Genomic DNA, 14,189 nt, shown 5'->3' with positions numbered 1-14,189 from the left:
ATACGTTCAATTGTAGCTGTCATTGGTTGCTGTCATTGATAGTTGACAGTATATTTATATAGGAGTTTCATAGTTCAGCATTCAGCGCCAAGGTGTCGCTTAAATATAGCATAAACAAGTGCTCCATATAAAAACATAGGCAAATTTTATCATTGGTTTTATAAAATAATCATATGGTTTTGACAGCATTCTAAATGGAATAAATCGATTTTGCATTTACAGGTGCTGCCTGTGCTGGAGCTTGCCGAACGAGAAGTGAGACGGCGTCAATTGATTCCGACAGATTTATCAATTAAATGGATTCCGTACGATGACAAGTGTGACGCTAGCTACGCTACAATCAGCGCCATGGATGGTTATGGCATGGACTGTGGACACGTGCTCTTTGGACCGACCTGCGATTATGCACTTGGTAATAATAATAATTGAAGAAATTCCGTTCCACTTTTTTCGTCTATTGTTTGAATGCTTTTCATTCCGCTAAGTTTTGTCCTTCGTAACTTTCAATGGAATAACTTTATAGAAAATCGTTTCAATTCTGCAAAGAAAAGGAGAGAATGAATGAATGAAAGGGCGATACAATGCGGTGAAGAAAATCGCTGTAAAATGGAATTTATTCAAATGTAACCAGAATTTGAGTGTGACACACGGCCGACGTCTCTATTGAATCAACGCACAAAATACTCTGGTGATATGCACTGTTCCACTTCGATTCCCTTTTCGAGTCTATTTAGTCAAGTTCTGACAATGGAATATTCGGCGGATAACCAGACAAAAAAGCAAATTACTCTTGTATACTTTTCGTTCCACCTGGCAAATTAAATCAATGCATGCAACCACTCACTCGACGCGTTCTAAAGTGACCTTTTTCTCCCTCACATCCGCAATTCATCCATTGAAACGAAATTTCGTTGCAACCCACGCATATTTGCCATTTTTCATTTTTGTTGGTTCAGCCATTTCAGCAAATGGAAAATGAAATAAAAGCTCCGTTCCGTTTTTCAATGAAGCGTCAATGAAAGGGCAAACATTGAAATAGTTTTGACGATTGAAATCTGTGACAATGTTACCGAGTTTGAGGAGGCGGAGAAGCATGACTAGACATGGTCAATTTTTGTGTACATGTATATATCCCATTCGAGTTTTAGTTATGATAGCATTAGTGTAACGTATCAAAGATAAAGAGAAAAAAAAGAGAAGATTTTCAACGAGAGGATGCAGACAGCAGCGGCTTCTTTTTGGTTTGCCATTTTCTTCTGTTTCTGGCTGAGTAAATTTCTTCGCTCAGATAAATTCCGTTTCGCTTCGAAACATTTCTCGTCCAGACACTTGCGAGCGTGTGATGCTGTTTCTCTATAAAAACATAAATTCCAAAAGGGGCGACAATATGATTGTAACGAGATGAGAGTGAAGAAAAAAAAGAAGTGAAATAATCGTGACGAAAATGAAGAGAGAGAAAAATTGGCAATGTCCATCAAGATAGTGAAGCAGCCGAAAATTGCGCTATGACGTGAAAAATTAACTTAATATAAATGTTCGGTCATTCATTCATTCATTCATTTTCGGTCTTTCGTCTTTCATTTATCAGCACCGGTCAGCCGCATTGCAAAGTACTTTCGTCAGGATGGCACTCCTTTGATCACAGTTGGCGGTTACACATACGATTTTGTGCAGAATAAAACGACTTGTGACAACGAATATCATATGCTCATCAGGGTGGGTCTGCTGAGCTTTGAAACAATTGCAGATTTTACGGCTGACATTATGAAAAAGTGAGTAAATAGTACCGTATTCCGCTTATCAGTTATTTAAAAGACTGCATTTTGCAATCCATTTCCTTCTGTCGCGTTTTTTTCTGCGTTCTTCATTCGTAAGTAGCTTTTATGTGTTTCGTTCAATTTTTATGACACTTTTCACACACTCTTACACAAAACACTCATAAACATTTTCCAGTTGGCGTTTTGGTCGTCAGCATTCCGGAAATTGTACCATATTCGTGAGAAAAAATTGCGGTTTCTCGTTTTAATAGCGGTTCCTTTTAACGGCAGGTCCAATTTTATTTTCCTTTTTCGTTCCATTTTAAATGGTTGTTCGCTTAGTAACCGACAACCATTTCAACAACATTTCACATTGATTTAATCGAGTGCAACTTATTGATTGAAGAAGAAAAAAAGGAGCAGCTCTGAACAATGATTACGTGAAATTACGCTTTATGAACGAGGCGAGGTCTTGCGGTTCGTTTATGATGCAATGAACATTTAATTTGCTTTCCAATAATTCGCTCACTATTCACAGCTTTTTCCATACCAAGAAATGCTTTATGAGCTTTTGTACTCCTTTTTTAAATTTGCTTTATCCACCCATCCCTTGGTACATATCCTCTTTCTCAGACATTTATGATGATTTTGATTTAAGTTGCTTTTATGCAGATTAAAACCACTTTAGCTCAGTAGACCCGTTGAGACTGTTGTATGGTTGGCAAATTTCATTCAATCTTCTGTAATAGGAAATGTCGCCTCTCAACTTCCTCGTTCAGCTAACAAAGCGCAGAGCTAAAAGAAGCGGCCCTTTTTATTTTGATGGCAATATATTGAACATAAAACAATAACAATGGAAGAATAGCATTCGGATTATGATGGATGACGAAAACTAAGTCAATATTTGTGAACAATGAAATGAATCGAAATCGAAAAGCCGTGAAAAATCGCAAACGGAAATCAAACAGGGAACTACCATTTAGGTTTGCGTTTGATCTTTAAAGGAGAAAAGAAGTATCCCAGGGAATTTTTCTGAGAAAAAAAAAAGAGTAAAGAACAATACCACAACCTCATTATGTCATGAAAGCTCAAGAGAAAATTTATTTATGTTTTAATGTCTTGTTTGTTTATTCAAAAGTGACCAATTCATTTGCCATCAGTTCTCGGTATTGGTCCTATCATTCGATTGGATAACAATTACAATTAGGCATGTTTGTGCATAAATGCCATCGTACGAGCATATACGATGAATAAACAAATAAAAATATCATGTTCCCCATACCCAGACACAACACGAGCACAACACACTGTGTTGAATACACGAGATATTGTTTTCATCCATTAATAAATACCTAGTAAATATTATTGTCTGTATTTTGTTGTTTGTCTTCGTTTTGTTATTGTTTTTGGTTTGGATGGAGAGTGTCGGTTCTATTGACCATGGTAAAATACAATCCAAACCGCGCTCATGACATCCCTTTCATATGCGCTGCGCGCACAGACATACATCAAATGTCTTCATCATTCTTCGTTGTGGTCGCATGCCGTTGACATGGTTATTATATTAACATCAAAATAATAATCCCAATACCAAAGCATAAACATAAAAATCAACTATTGAAACGGATGATCGTTACTCATTTCGACATTTCCTTTCCACTCCTATTTTTCTCATTTTCTTTTTTTGTTTTGTTTTTTCTTCTCATTTTCGGTCATCGTCATTTAATACCCCAGCTATGGATGGCATCGAGTGGTTTTCTTTTACGACCGCAACGGACACTATAATGTCGGTGGATTGCATACATGCCATCTTATGATGCAGACGATGGCAAATACATACCGTAAGAAAAACATCACATACTCATCGTTCGCAACCGACTCGGCGCTCAGTTCAAACACGACCGAAAATTTAAAACGAGAAGTTGGACTGGATCAAGCCAGTGAGTACACATTGGATATTACACTTTTTTTTTCTTTTCTTTTATCGTCTATTCACTTTTCCGATTCGAATCAAAAGCGTTACAATTTATGTAGTGTATTGCAATGAAAAGGAAAAAAAGTAAAAATTCAATCGTATTTTTGCGATGCGATGTCGTGATCATGAATTTTTATCCATTCTCAATTTTTTGCATTTGTTATTCATACGATTTTGTTGACGGCGCAAAATGGAGAGAGAGAGAAAAAAAATGAAAGTGGAATAATTTTATATTCATGTTGGCGCCTCTCCGGAATAAAAGGATTCACGTGTGCTACGGCACAAACTCACATACACACAGCATCAACGTCAATGGTCTTGTTATGTTTGTTTGCACACAGTACACTTGCATTTCATCTCACAAAACGTTCCTTTCACCGTTTGCACATTATTCAAATCAGTATTCACGGAGACACTCGATTAAAGCGGTTATGATTAACTTCTTTTGCAAGCAATACCGGCAAAGAACAAAAAATCACAACGATTCAATGCGTTTTTATTGGCATTCGAAAATCGTTAGATTAGATTCGTCGGAAGGTGGAGTTGAACGAACAAAAAATTCGAAATTTCAGACTATGTGGAAAAATAGAACGAGAAAGACAAAAAGAAGCGGAATGAATGAGAGATGAAAACACAGACAACGGTTGGTCTGTGTTAATTCTAATATTCATTTGCATAAAATTTTCCCAATTCAAATAAATTTATCGACCGGACATATTTCTGGACAAAGCCAAATGTTGTTAAACAAACACTTTTAGCAATAAACCGTGATTTTTTGTTTGCCTTCATTTAACGTCTCTTTTTCTCTCTGCTGTTGTCAACGATTTGAATGAAATAGACATGGAGATGCTTCTTGCTGTATACAAATATAGAATGAATGGGAATGAGTGCTACTAATTAGTTGCCATCCCGTTTTATTTGATTGTTTTCGTTTTGAATCCAAAAAAAGAATAAATGATGTGATTGCCAATCAATTTTGAATGAATCCCATATATCAGTAATAGATATGTGTGAAAAGAACGATATCCACACATCGGCTAGCCAAGACACCAACCGCATCGAATGTGTTCCACACGGTTGTGCGAGAGTGTATGTATGAATTCATTCACCGTGTCCGCAAACATTCAACACGTTGGCAGAGAGCATACCGCTTGCACAGCGTCTCGTCTACACAATGTGTAACCATGCCATTTGATTGAAAGCGCGCGTACAGCTGTTCTATTGAATATACATTTCAGCGGTTCATGCATGACCCACGCTTTTTCATCTACAAGATAAATATAAAAATGTAAACAAATGTCCCGATCCGAAAAGCTGCTCTGAATTGGTGTCGTTGTTTCCGTTGGCTATCATTGAAATTTTGATAAAAATACATCGTATAAGTCACGTTGTTCAGTGTCGAGTAGTCGCGATTATTTGGTGAATCAATCGATTTAGAAAAAGAAAGCGGCACATGTTCATGCGTTTTTAAGTAGAGAACTTTTGATTCCACCGAAACGTATACGAATCCATTTTCGATTTATATATGCACAGAGACACACAGGGGCTGGAGTAATCAAAGTGACGATAATGCCGATACGTTTGTCGTGTATTTTATAAAGAATGTATGACGCTTACGTATACGGAAGTTCTACTCACTGTTCCATTACTCACTTGATTAGAAATAGAAGCGGACGAGAGTCATGAAAACCGCCGCGAATCGAAATCTATTAACGTATTGGTTACGATTAGCGATGCATTCGCTATCACGTGTGTATAACGTGTAGAACAATACAAGCCGATACGAAAACAACTAACACTTTTGTAAAATTGCGAATGAATGAGATTGTGTCAAATCGATGAAACAAACAGAAGAACAAAAACGAAACAGAAAAACAGAAACAAAAATACAACACACAACCACTACCGCTGCAAGCGTTTGTATTTGTTTTAGCCGCCACTGTGCTAACACTCAGATGTGTGATCAATGAAGGCGTAAGAGAAAGACAGACGAAGAAAACCAACTCTTTTTTTCATAAACTCGCTCGTTCTCTCTCCCTCTTTCACTTGATTTGCTCGTTTCTGTTTTCGTTTTCGGTGTTTTTGTTGAATAAAATTTTGAATTTCAGCTTGAATGCGGCTAGTCTCGGTTTGTTGTTGCGCGTGGCAAGAAGAATGGTGACACAGAGGAAACGACCCATGTATATTTCAAAATAAGTGGTTTATTCGCGATCTTTTATTGCCTGCAAGCGCGTAATTAAAAACACAATTTTATTTTATTCAGTGTTTCTTGTTTGCAACAATTTGATGTGAAATACTGGGGGAAAAAAAGCGTCCATTTGTTGTTATTTACCTGACGCTCGTGCACACAGTACATTTCATTGTTTTATATCGTTTTTTTTTTGTTCGACTTTAAATAATCGGATTCGATCGAAGATTGTCGATGCTCTCGACTACACGAAACGTATTAAAATCGGCGTTCAATAATAATTCATTCAGTGTGTCAATGTGATCCAATCAAACTATAGTTTTTTTTTTCATAAAAAAGTATATGCAAAAAAATGTGTGATTATATTATTTGATAGGCGCGTGTGTGATTTCTATTTAAATTGTTCTTTTTTTTCGTGTGCTCAACAATACAAAGAGAGAGAAAGAGATATGGCTAGCTCATTAAAATAGCCGAGATTTTGTCCAAATGGAATAACTTAAATGTTGTCATACAGTGTTTGAGATTCATTGGATTGGATAATATTGTAAAGATATCAAAGATGATTCAACGCGACAAACGGCAACACAAGCGATAAATTAATTGGTTTCGATTCGATAGTTCATCCGGAAATTCTTGTAATCGAAATGGTATTTTCAACGAGATAAAAATATATTATTAGCCAATAAAAGGATGACAAAAAAATAAACTCGTATAAATTTGTTTACGTTAATTTTTAATGTTTAAAAAAAAAGAACATGACACACAGTTCGGTCCCGATCGCGTTGTAATCAATACCGATGAAATACGACCTATGATGAACAAATCAACAGAAAAATATATTACATGACACAGATGAGGACAAGAGGAAAACAAAAAAATACAAATCTGTGTCTTTATCTAATTGACGAAATAAATGTGGTAAAAACAAAGATACGCTGACGATCAACAAAATAAATAACAAATCATCAGATTTTGTGTATTTTAATGCAAAATCACATTTTTATTATTTATTTCGAATATTCAAAGCAACGAAGAAAAAAAAACAACAAAAACAACGAATGACGAGTAAATATCGATTCGAAAGTGATACGGTGTAGCAAGTGTTTTAGTGTGCACAAGTTCCAAAACCCAAAGTCGAAATCAGTATAGCTGAATATCGTTTGAATAAATATAGAATTTTTGGAAACAGACCTGTCGCACCAAGGCTCACATACACACGACAACACAGGCAAATCCACGGAAGAGTCAAGTGCAAAAGTGATAAAAAAAATACTACACATGTGAATGGTAAATTTGCTATTGATTAGAGATTTTTAAGGAAAAATAAAAGAAAGACTTCTATTTATGACGCATTTGTTTGGACGTTTTTTGTTTGTTTTCAATTCAATTCAGTTCACTGCATTTTCTCATTCAAATAACTGCCTTTCTTTCTTCGTGGGTTATTATTACGTACATCGATTGTTCGCAATGGGAAAATATTTATGGACACACTCTTACGTGACAATGCACAAATGGCAATGAATTCGATCTAAAGAAACAATTCGAATGTTACATCATTCAAGTACACTATCGCACACAGTCTTTTACTTGGCAATAATTCCTATTTTCATTGAAATAGTTTAAAAAAATTCGAACGCATAAGAGGCGATTAACGCCTGGATGCCAGATGATTTGTCAATTTCATACTATATTTAGCTGGCTTCATGTTACAAACCAAAATCAGTTTGATACACGAGATATGCCCATTACTTTTCTATTTTACTTCGAAATGCTTCCAATTTTAAGAGGATTTTTATGCGCGTGCAAATTGAATTTTTAATCTAAAATTAGCAATTTTTCAAGATGAAGCTGGATTTCAATTTAAACTTTCGATGCGGTAATTTTTCGTTGTTTTTCTTCATGCTTAGTCATTGACGTAAGACTTATAATTATCTTGCATCCATTGAATACAATTAGCGAAGCAATGCAAGTGAGTGCAACGCAAGGGAATGAGACTAGGAGAGTGACTAATTGAACCACCGACTGATGATAACTGTGCAATGGTGGGTACTTCAGTTAATGTACTTTGATAATTGCACTGCAGAAAAATCTTAATGACGCATAAACAATGTGATAAATATTAATTGTTATGCCCACACCATCGTTGACCGATGATGCAACCTCCATCAAACAGAAGCCACATTTCATTATGGTACATGTAAACACACTGTGCCAACCAAAAAAAAAAGCACAATGGGAATGTAAATATCGTTATTATTAATTGTGTTGACTAATTGATATATGATAAAAATTACTGAACGTTGACGGTGTTCGTTTGCAGGAACTTGGACACAATTTCCAGCATCGCTCTGATAATTTCATTTTGGTTCATGGCCGCGAAAAAAAAGGTTGACATTGTTTGCCTTTTGTGGTATACATGCTGATAATTGCCACTGAATTTCATCATAAATCAACCGTTTTATTGATTAACTCATAACATTTTCCAGTTCTTTATTGTTGTCGCGAGTTCTGCGAACAAACGTAATACAGATGCGTTGCTGGACTTTGATGTGGAATAAAACCACGAAGAGAAAAAATATCGAGATTAAGCAACATATAAATAAATCGTATTTGAGTCGAAATGCTTAAAATAAAAATCTGTTACTGCCTATTTTGATTTGTGGCTGCTTTTTTTTAATCGTCGAACGATAAAACACCGCACACGTGTCGAACGTAGGCCTGCATCGCATTATCATTGTGTCACTGAAACCACTTCAGTAAGTAAGTCTCATTGCTAATAACGCTTGAGATGAGTTATGAAAGTCAAAATGTGCGCAAATGACACAAACAAATTGATCGACAATTAATTGATTTTCTTTTTTGCAATTCGTCAAAGCATCGATATATTCGATTGAGTGCGCGCAATTTGAAGGTCTATCTCTCCAAAAGATATAAGCCACACATTGTGTTAGTTATTGCAAATTGCAATAAAGTGAATAGCTGCTCATTGTAATAATTTTTGCATTATCATGTGGAGAATAACAATTTGCGATCTCCAAGTAAGGTAAGTATAAAAGCGTAAGATCGTAATTTACGAAAAAGGATGCGCATTATTGAAATTGATTGTCGTGAAGTGTATAATAGCTTCACCAGAATACACACCGGTGTCGCGTCGTAAGCACCTGAGCACGCAACCGGAATTGTAAGTCAGTCACAACACAGAATGATGTGAACAAAAAAACAACCGTGCACTAAAAATAGCTATCTGGAAAATTTCCATTGCGTTAAATGCTAAAAAGAGCGTTTTTTGCTCTCTGTGAGCCATTCAAACTGTAGCTAAACTACTTAGCCGCCTCACAGTCTGGTTCGCTCATTGGCTACCTATCATGTACAAATACAAACTGATACGAACCGATATTGGCAAATGGCCCTCAATGAACCAGGATTTAGGTATTATTTATTTCATCTCTTTGTGCACGCACTTGTTCCCGTTCCCGTTTACTTGATTCCGGTTAACTTTTATTCGCTTGTTATTCGGGCTGTTGTGGCCTCTGTGTTTTTCCAAATGCGACAATCAAAAACGAAAGAAGAAACGAGAACATGAAAAGAACAAGTCGGAAACAGAGAAACGAGAACAAAGTGATTCACTTGCACAACCGAAAACGGGAAGCTAGTTGACTTTATTTTATGTTCTGGTTAGAATTTTGTTGTACAACCCGTTTAAAAACATTTTCGCGTGAATGTGCGTGGCATTTGAAGTATCGCAGAGTAAATAAATGCTCTGATAAAGGCGAGCTGAGAACATTAAAACGTTAACATTTTGGTCGGCTGGCTCTGGAATGCAGCGACCACAGGAAATGTTCTTGAAACACACGAAAATAATTGAGCCTTGTGTAATCATAACTTTTATCTGAACAAATCGCAAATTCGTGGTTTTTGTTTCTTCTTAAACATGAACTACATTCCATTTATTTACCCAAGCGGCCAAACATTGATATTTTTTTTTAAATTGGGTGAGATTGTTTTCAGTTTTTGTTTCGGTCGCTGTCCATGCATCGCAAAAACGAGTCTCGCGATATCAGCAAAAGAACACGCAGTACGCGTGTTCAATGTTTATACTGGAGCCAGCATCTTCCTCAGATATGATAAATGTCGATTTCATTTCGATGCGACGACTGCCATTTGGCACGTAGCTCAGAATCATTTCGAGAAAATGAATTCACCGGGATTTGCGTCAAATGCGCACACATCCGATATTTACAACCCCAAAAACAAAATCGACCGAGAATCGTTGCCTGTCGTTGACTCTTTATCCCGAGACTATTGTTAACCACGAACTAACGATCGAAAAGTGTGCGCCGTTATTTATAGCTACGTCAATCGAAATTGATTTCTTAGCGTCTTATGTTTCACGATTTGTTTCTCCTTCTCGCAAAAGAGATTATTTCTTGTTTGGTCATAAAATTGATTCGTCGCGAGCTAATAATGAACTATGATAGTTTTATTTTTTTAGTATTTTTGCTTTGGTCACTGTTTCTTCTCAAGCGGTCACACCATCGCAGCGTTTGAGGAGAATATATGCGAGCAATTAGCATAAGATCGAGTTGTCGACGGGTTTTGTGAATTTAAATTTTCGGCATAAATATACTGAGATGCGACAAAAGACATAAAATGTGTTTCGTGGAGTGTTGAAACCAAGCGATAATATAATCCACAGAAACTATTTTTAAGCAAGCACTGTCATTCAGACTGTCTATACATCACTACCGCTTTTTGTTGTTGTTGTTGTTGTTGTTGTTGCTAAAACAATTGTACTTTGGCCGAGCCATTGGCTTGATGCGGATTCTGAAAATGTGTTTTTTGCATCATGTACGGCTTTTAAAGGCCGGGACAATAAAATGATTTTTATTATGACAACTGAATAAACGTTGCCATTGTCAAAATTAGTAATTGTACGAAAAGAAAACAAAGAGGCAAAGCGAAATGACATCGTCAACGACCAACGAATAATAGCCACAAATAGTGGATGATTTAACAAAAAATGATGCATTCTCTGACCGAATAATGATGTCGCGATCATGTAGCGTCATGATTCAACGCACACAAAAAAAGAAACCAGCACGTTATTCAACTAATAACGGCCGAAAATTCCCTCGCAATGAATGCATAAAGAAACCGCGCCACGCGAACAGTCACTCTATCCGTTCATTATTATATTGTTCAAAGAAGAAAAAAACTGGCTGCAAATCCAAGCCAAGCCAATCCATTCCAGAATTAACTTTGCACAGGTGATTTCCCAAAACTTGAACATTTCTTTCGCAAGAAATTCTCGAGTTATTTTGATGTGTTGACACAACAACGATGGTTTTTAGTTTCAAAATAGCTTTTGAAAAACGAAAAGAAACATTTTTTTTCTGGCTTTTGATTGATTCAAAAAGGCAATTCCAATGAAGCAAAACAATTCTCACCTCTCTATCTGTCACTACTTGAACCGGCTTCAAAACGTGAAACAGCGGAAAACATAAAATGTTCAGATAAAACCTATGAGCTCAAATATAAATGACCGATCTCAAGGATTATTGCTATTCACATCTTTTTTTGCGAAAGAAACAAAAGAAAGTCTCGTTTGAAATACAATTTAAATATTTACATTTCCGAATTTTTTTTCTTTTGAATTGATCGAAATCGTACTGTTCTACAGGCTACTCGTTTCGAGCTCAGCGTCTTTAATGCGTTATTTCATTGCTAGTATTGTACGATATGTGCGTTTCTGGTTGTTGAAGTTTCATGTCCAATTTTTGGACTTACAAAAAAACCAATGTTCTAAAGATAAACCATCGTCAAAGAAGAGACACACATCGTATAACTGTGGAACAAACGTAAAAAGGCACGAATGCGGTTGGAATGGTGAGCATTATTAACAAAAATACCGAACATTACAGATGGAAAATGTACAGACATTAACGAGAATACCTAAGAACATGTAACAACACTACCGCCTCCAGATTAATATTTTATGGACTTTGTCGAAACCACGTAGCGCTAAAAATAGACTCCTGAAGTTTGGTACATGATCGAAAACAAAGTTATTTGATGTGATTTGTAGTATGTAGCGCCCGTGATTTGTTCCAGCAAGGAGGCATTCAATCGATTCAACGTACAGACACTTCACGTCAGACATCATTCCGTAGTAATAGCAGGCAATGTCAAGGTCCATGTAATGTATCATTAAACAACTCATCCACCGTTACGCACCAACCACAACGCCATAATAAATCGTATAGACAATTTCACATATGACTGTATTCTTGTTTATTTTCAAACAATTCAAACAGAAATTCTAAGCCACATTTCAGCTTTTTTCCTCGTATTTCCGCTTTTAATGGTTTTATTAAATGTTTCGAACGTTGAATCAATATTTAGATTACAACAACACAGTCTATTTATATTAATTGAAAACAACTGAGTTTAAACGGTTTTCTGGTTGTCGTTCAAATCGTTGTTCAATTGCTCCAGTTTTAGAACAACTCGTTTTTCGCTTGCGTTGAAAACATGTTTTTTTTTCACTCTCTACAAAATGCTCATAAATTTCATTTTCTGTGAGATATGTATGTGGTGTAGGTATAAACTCGTGAATGATTTATTTATACGCGCAGAGTTCCGCCAGTTCGATTGTAGTGTCGCACCATCATGTGATAGGTTTACATAGAACCGCGCGTGCGAGCGGTCGTTGGTTCGCATCGTTAGTTTTTTTTTCTTTTAATAATTTACTTTGTCCTCTTTTCCACTTGTTTTCTTTTGAAGTTTTGTGGCTAAAAATAGCAATTCTATATTTTTTGACATAGAAATTGATTAATGGATGACAGACTCACAGCAAAGTAGTAAAACAAACCATTCTCACCGTGTAACTATTTCTCCATCTGTCAAAATGTGAGACAAGGCAAACATCAACAATAATAATATCGATAATGATAGGGACCAAATGGTTTTTTTTATTGAAAGGGTATTGTGGCCGTGAATTGTGTATTAATTGTAGTACTGAGCTGTAAACAGCTTTCGAAAGCATTCTAACCGTTCGTTTATATTTTCGCACCGTTTGCATGGCACGCGGACAATACAAATATATCGATTGATTGTGACTTTTTAATGAACTGTTGTTCCATGTGATTTTGCTTTGAGTGCGTCAATTATTAATTTTGATTTGAACTATTGGATTCACAGTCATTCGAGCGTCCACTTGGATGGGTATGGACTATTGGAATACACGTTTGAAAACCACGTATCAGTGAAGTGACGCATTTTGATTTTAGTTCTCATCAAATATCCATGCCGTGAAGGTGTTTTACATGAAGTATTCTGTTATAACAGAATAATATTAATATTAATTTTTTGTGTGCGTAATTTTCGGATTGTGATTTCTTGTGCTATTGAGAAGAAGTGTTACAAAAAAAAGGCTTCTTACGCAAATGTCAAACAATTTTTGGCTGTAGAAAAACCAAACGAACTAAAAGTTTGCAGTAATTATATCATTAAGGAGAGTCATTAAAATTCACTGTTTATTCACCAAAATTTTTTATACGCAAACGAACCCGTTCGACCAGATTTACAGTGTTCGTTACTGTCTGCATTTTGTTGTTGTTGCTGCTGTTGATTTGCGTGATGTGCTGCCGCACTGTTTTATCAGAAAGTGATGCGCGAAACGAATGATGACAGCCAAAAATCCCATTCGCTATTTTGTAATACAAATCTAAAATTTCAAACGATTTTATTTGTTGTTGTTGTTCTTAAATTTTATTGTCAGCACAACTGTAGCCAACATTTTCGTGGAATCGACGCAATTATGCTGCAGGCATTTGCATTCTCGACGTATGTGTAGGCTTAGCACCAGAGCAATAAAACATAACACGTTGACAAAGTGGCAGTATAGAGATGACTTTTGCGATTTTAATGAATTGTGATGTGGAGTTTCCATGGTTGTGCAGCCGATTTTGTGTTCATGCGAAAAATGCGCATTTTCAATGGTGACATAATGATAGAGTGATATCACCACACACATATACACACACACACACCAAACAAAAGTTGAGCATATGCCATTTTCTCACACACCGGTCGATCTGTGTGTGTCTCGCAACCACTTACTCTTCCACATTTTTCCGGCACAGCGCTGTTATTTACGCAACCGCATTCAGCAAACCGTGGGCACAATTAAAAAGAACTGATCAAAAGAGTCATGCTATTTTGTATATGCCGCGGTCACACAACCACACGCTGCCTGTGTTTATCCATA

General features: G+C 36.2%; 1 protein-coding gene across 7 annotated transcripts in view; it reads left to right on the top strand.

Moving 5' to 3' along the window:
• LOC129567572 (atrial natriuretic peptide receptor 1-like) overlaps window positions 1-14,189 on the top strand; it is a 56,688-nt gene that overhangs the window by 24,315 nt on the left and 18,184 nt on the right. For 4 of the 7 annotated variants that reach the window (XM_055444629.1, XM_055444648.1, XM_055444657.1 and 1 more), the window contains 3 exons: window positions 223-412; window positions 1,589-1,772; window positions 3,492-3,697. In XM_055444629.1, coding sequence (XP_055300604.1) covers window positions 223-412; window positions 1,589-1,772; window positions 3,492-3,697 — 580 coding nt within the window. Of the gene's footprint in view, window positions 1-222; window positions 413-1,588; window positions 1,773-3,491; window positions 3,698-5,831; window positions 7,208-12,545; window positions 12,642-14,189 lie in introns of those variants that run through there. The other 3 variants (XM_055444667.1, XM_055444673.1, XM_055444680.1) reach the window with 3 other exon arrangements.

Source organism: Sitodiplosis mosellana, unplaced genomic scaffold, assembly GCF_009176505.1.
Source record: "Sitodiplosis mosellana isolate CC-2019 unplaced genomic scaffold, AAFC_SMos_1.0 Smas_scaffold_1, whole genome shotgun sequence".
NCBI classification, from domain to species: Eukaryota; Metazoa; Arthropoda; class Insecta; order Diptera; family Cecidomyiidae; genus Sitodiplosis; species Sitodiplosis mosellana.
Note: the sequence above shows the minus strand (reverse complement) of the source record. Positions and strands in the feature narration are given on the sequence as shown.